At 48.2% G+C, this 5510-nt stretch overlaps 1 protein-coding gene across 7 annotated transcripts in view; it reads left to right on the top strand.

Annotated features, from left to right (window-relative positions):
• The first annotated feature begins 379 nt into the window (after positions 1 to 379).
• The window catches only part of LOC116841111 (la-related protein Larp4B-like), a 17897-nt gene continuing 12766 nt past the window's right edge, over positions 380 to 5510 (top strand). The window contains exons 1-8 of one of the 7 annotated variants that reach the window (XM_032808655.1): positions 518 to 704; positions 1456 to 1695; positions 2950 to 3316; positions 4006 to 4255; positions 4363 to 4503; positions 4733 to 4954; positions 5027 to 5169; positions 5285 to 5510. The exon at positions 5285 to 5510 is cut by the window's right edge and continues 803 nt beyond it. In XM_032808655.1, the coding sequence (XP_032664546.1) occupies positions 1626 to 1695; positions 2950 to 3316; positions 4006 to 4255; positions 4363 to 4503; positions 4733 to 4954; positions 5027 to 5169; positions 5285 to 5510 (1419 nt within the window). In that variant the 5' untranslated portion in view covers positions 518 to 704; positions 1456 to 1625. The other 6 variants (XM_032808658.1, XM_032808657.1, XM_032808656.1 and 3 more) reach the window with 6 other exon arrangements.

The raw sequence follows: 5510 nt of genomic DNA, 5'->3' as shown, positions 1-5510 counted from the left end.
AGGAAAAAGAGATTTCTATTTAAAAAAAATAGATAAGTTAACAGTGAAAGAAAAAGAAAAGATAAACATGGAAGATAAAAAAATTGAATTTTTATTGTTTCTTATCTTTTTATTTTTTCTTTCAAAATGTGAACGAGAGGTGGAATCCCTAATTGAATGCATAATTTGTTAACAAAATCTCCAACAAAAAGAAGAACCGTCAGAAAAGGATGGGAATAGCAAGATTGTCGCTTATACTCCGTTCTTTTGTCAAACATTTGAGCAAAAACCGAGATTTTTTGCGATTTCGTCATTTACCGTTTTTTTTTCTAACGCCACGAACTGAATTACAAAAGTGGCGCGCAGCGGCGCTCGTGTTGCTGGCCGATACGGGGCGCTACAATGAATGGGTTGCACAGCGCACCACCGGTCCCAGAATGCACCGCGCGCCACGGCATGTGCCTTTCCGCGTCGGCCATTTTGTAGTTTCCTCGAGAGATTGTGTTGAGTTCGATTCTTCCACCTCGGTAAGAAAATCCCGTCGTGTGAAACGGTCGTGCGTCGATCCGCTCGGCGTGGTGGCTCGTATTACACGCGAGCGGGTCGTTACGCGTACGTCGCGGATTCGTGCGAGGTTTCGTGCAATCTCGCTGCCGCCTGTCGTGCTGTGTCGCGTATTTCGTAGCACGCACGCGACGTGTGCGTGCGAACGTGCGAGTTAACGAGTGAGCGAGCGAACGAGCGAACGAACGAACGAACGAACAAACGAACGAACGAACGAACAAACGGTCGTATGAGCGATCAGCCCAGTGACCAAGTCTGGCTGGTTGTCTCTGCCTCTCTACCTGCCTGTCTCTCTCTCTCTCTCTCTCTCTCTCTCTCTTTCTCTTTCTGCCTGCTTGTCTGGTTGTATGCCTACCTACCACCTTTCTACCTACCTACTTACCTACCTACCTAACTAACTACTCACCTACCTATTTGTCTGTCTTATATCTTGTGTCTACCTACCTACCTACTTGTCTCCCTGTCCGCTTACCTACCTGATTCTTTGGTAGGTTACTTGGTTGGTTGGTTGGCTAGTTGGTTAGTTGTTTGATTGGTTAGCTGGTCGACTGGCTGACTAGCTAGCTAGCTGACTGACTGTTAGCTTACTAGCCGATTGGTAGGTTGGTTGGTGGATTGGTTGGTCGGTTGATTGGCTGGTGAGTTAATTGATTGGTTGGTTGATTGGCTTTGGTTAATTAGTTCGCCAGCTAAACGAACGTAACACAACTGAACGAACGAACTTGCAAGTGCAAATAACGTTCGACGCCCCGCGCGTACGGTCAACCGCGGCGAGAGGGCGAATAGAGCGAATGTCTTTTCGAGAAAGAGCTTAAAGCCGAAAAACTAACTTCACGAAAAGCCGTCCAAGAGAGAGAGAAAGAGAGAGGGGATACGTATATACATATATATGTATATATGTATAGTATGTAGGGAGAGAGAGAAAGAGGGGGGAGGGAGACAGTCAGACAGAAAGAGAGAGTGAGTAAGCGAACGGGCGGCCGAGCGAGCAAGCGAGCGAGTGAGTGAGCGAGCGAGCGAACGGGCAGGCACCTCGTAGCGCTATATTCAGGGCACATGGGATCATCCGGGCCTATCTCAAGATGAACGGTGATTTCGGTAACGACCATCCGTCCCATACGACGTATCACGCCACATTGTCATCGTCATGCGGTATTACACGCAATCGAGTTCGGAGTGTAGTCGTGTCTTGTCATCGCGCCACTACTTCCTTGTCTCCGCGAGAGCAGAGCTTTTCTCCACGCCTTCACGCCTCGTGTCGCGGGTCGCGCGAGCGTGCGCCGCGGCGCGCCAGCCGATCGTCGTCGTCCTCGTCGTCGTCGTGTCGCCGCGCCGCTCTCGCCCGGCTGGAGGAGAGCGGCTCGCCGTGGTGGTCGCTGCTGTCGTGTCCCGACCGCGCGCTATATTTGGCCGATAACGTGCCGCGCGCGCTCCAACATATTGCGCGTCCTGCCGTGCGAGAATCCTCGCTTGGCGCACCGCGAGCCTCGCCGAGCGGGCCCCGTGGTGGCACGCAGTCCGCAGCTCCGTCGCCGAGAACCGTCGCGGGTGTTTCAGCGTGTGCGCGAGCCAACGTCGTCACGTCGGCCGTGAGCGCCGATCCGTGCGTCGTCCTCGCGACCGAACGCCGTCGACGTTGCGTCTGTCGGGATCGCGCCTGCCTGTTCTCACCAAGTGCCGCGTAACCTGATCAAATATCACACGCGCGCGCGCGGGCCCGACGACGACGACCCCGCCGGTCGCCTTATCATCAAACGTTATTGTCATTGTCATTGTGGTGTTTCGCGAGAGTCAGCCGACGTTGCACCTGAGGCACCGCAAGTGTAACGTCGCTGCTGGTGCCGATACATCGTATCGTGTATCGTGATCAGACAGGGTGTCGTGTCCCAGTCGTCGTTGTTCCACGAGTTGGGCATTCTGTAGGATGACTGGTGTTTATTCAGCGAGCAGACTGTGAAATAGTTGCGATATCCTGTACATTTATTCGACACAATTGAGTTCACGACATTACAACGACCACCTGGTTTGTATAATGCTGTGTTTGAACATCAGCCAAGTCAGTCGAGAGTCAGTCGTTATTGAAGTAAGACACACTGTTAAAATTCTGGGAAACCATGTTCAATATTTAATAACTGCACACATATCATTGTGTCAGATACACAACAGTCTGAGATTGAACATAGAACGAGAGAAAGAGATAGAGAGAAAGAGAGAAAGAGCGATGCTTCTGCAAGTCGACCAGCTCTGTTGTCTTCGGTCTCATTACTCAGCCATGCTGCCTTATAAGACAGTGGTCTTGCAGAATACCTGATTATGTCGTGGAACAAGCAATTGTCTTGATAACACATGCATGATATGTTCCATCAGATTCGCCATAATCTCAAACATTCGTTTGGCCTTTTTCAGGATACGTGTACATGAATGGGGACATTGGTAAGCTCCCACCAGGGGCGGTCTACCCAGCCACCCCTGAGCCTCTGGGTCCGGTTGCAGGCGCGATCGGCGGTGGAGTGTCTAGTTTAGAGTACGGAGTCATGAACGGTGCGCCCAGCGGAAGTGAGTTGATTCTCGATGCAGGTGTTGGCAGCCTGGAGGCAACGTCGCAACACGCCATAAGCATTGGCGGTGCTGTCGGATACGGTCCAGTGGATGTTGCTGCTCTGGGTGATGCGTCCGCTTCAGCCGCATCAATGGCCGATTTATCTGTCCCTGGCATACCCCTGGAACAACTCAAACAGATGCTCTCTTCGCAACTCGAGTATTATTTCTCCAGGTATCGCAAGCCACTCTCTGTGTCCTTGAATCTGCTGCGCGACTCCATCTTTCTGTAATCGTCGAGCTGCAAGGTGGCGGCTCGCTAACACGTTTACATTTCCACCACTCCACACTTGCCTCCTACGAGGGTATCGACCAAGTCACTGCAGTCCGTAGCGTATTATAAATGATTTTAGCGATCCGAGCGCAAAGAGTTCGTACTGTTTGTTAACTTGGCATCATTACAGCAACTGTTGCAACTTCTAATTGAGTAGTGAATGAGAAAAAGATTTGGTTGAATGTAATCTACTGCAAATGCGCGGCCATCATGCAAATTGCACGAGCGCGTGTATGTATACGTACAACGTCATTTACGCCTTCGAGTTTAGGCACGTTCGGAGCGTATTCATCGTGTTTAGATATTCACACCGTGACGCTGCGCGATACGTCTGATAATTTGACACTTGTTTTGTGCATCGGTGCGCGTGTCTGTTGTGTGTGTGTATGTGTGTGTGTGTGTGTGTGTGTGGATGCGTGCGTGCGTACACGTGTCTCTGTAAAGATTAATAATAACTTCTCAAAAGATTCTCACGAATATCTAAGCGCGATATACACGATGATACATCAATTTAAAGGCGCGATAAATGACGCTCATTTGAAAGATACAAGTGCAATGTTAATGACACGATGTCGCAATACTCTTTTCAGGGAGAACTTAGCCAACGATACATATTTGTTGTCACAAATGGATAACGATCAATATGTGCCGATATGGACAGTAGCGAATTTTAACCAAGTAAAGAAGTTGACGAAAGATATTAAGCTTATAACCGAAGTGCTGAGGGAGTCTCCTAATGTGCAAGTGGACGAGGAGGGACAGAAAGTAAGGCCCAATCACAAACGATGTATTGTGATACTTCGCGAGATTCCGGATAACACTCCTCTGGAAGATGTGAAGGTTTGTGCCAAACAAGTAGTTTTTAGATTGTCGCAAACAAGAAATTATGTATGTGTGTATGTGTGAAATAAATTTACTCTGCTAATTCACATTGTTCTCGGTTGCAGAATTTATTTTCGGGGGAGGGGTGTCCAAGGTTTATTTCGTGTGAGTTTGCTCACAATAGTTCGTGGTACGTGACGTTTGAATCCGACGAGGATGCTCAAAAGGCCTACCGATTTTTACGCGAAGAGGTTCGAGAATTTCAGGTAAATCGCAATCACACGACTTGTTACTTTATTGAAAAACGGTACACTTCGAGTTTGTGCATTTTTCAACTAACGAATCCGTTGTTTGTACCATCGAAGATGTATAGTTAAATCTGTAAAACTTCTATGTACTATTTACTTTAAATTGTACTTAGAATTACGTAGCTGACTTGCAGTATTCAATTTTCGTAATGTATCTTATTTGACTCGATCTCAATGTTTGTACCAGGGAAAGCCGATAATGGCAAGAATCAAAGCTAAGCCAATGAATAGGCTACCGATACCAGCAGTGGCTGGTGTAGGTGGTATAAAAAATGGCTACAGAACTCCACCTCCTCCTCCCGTCTACGATCCGAGCAGTTACTCGACTGGACAGCAACGTTTCCTTTATACCAATGGCACGGCCATGCCGCAAAATATGCAGGCGTACGCGAACCAAGTCCACGTTTACGTGAGTATTAAAACTATTGTGGATTTGAAGGCCGAAGAACTTTTTGATCTTTCATCGTTATTTATCTTACAGCATCAACCTTTCTATCACGCTAGTATGATGCCTTGGGGACCAACCAGTCCCGCATACTTCGATATGTCCGGTGTTTTTATGAATGGAATTACACCACACAACACTTTCAAACCTCACAACACAAGATATAATCCACGACATAGGTACGTGTTGCCTTCAACGTCTGATTTTATTTGATCTATTCGATGATAGTCTCGTCTTTATATTCTCCTTCGAATTGTCCAAGTATAGCGGTTAAAATCTTCTTGCTGTACGTAGAAACAAACAGAGAAATGGTTCCGACCGAGGCTGCTTAATAGACCCTGCCAATCTCAACAACAACAACAACCATCACCACCATCACCACCATCATCACCACCACCACCATCAACAACAGACGTCCATGCCGCCAATGAACACCCGCAGTTCTCATCCACCTCTGACCGGTAATAGCGGCGGTGGCAGCGGTATGCCCCTGAGCTCCTCCACGTCTACCTACGCTCCG

Source organism: Odontomachus brunneus, unplaced genomic scaffold (assembly GCF_010583005.1).
Source record: "Odontomachus brunneus isolate Ranch 3 - 2012 unplaced genomic scaffold, Obru_v1 Obru_scaffold_013, whole genome shotgun sequence".
In the NCBI taxonomy this organism is placed as follows: domain Eukaryota; kingdom Metazoa; phylum Arthropoda; class Insecta; order Hymenoptera; family Formicidae; genus Odontomachus; species Odontomachus brunneus.
Note: the sequence above shows the minus strand (reverse complement) of the source record. Positions and strands in the feature narration are given on the sequence as shown.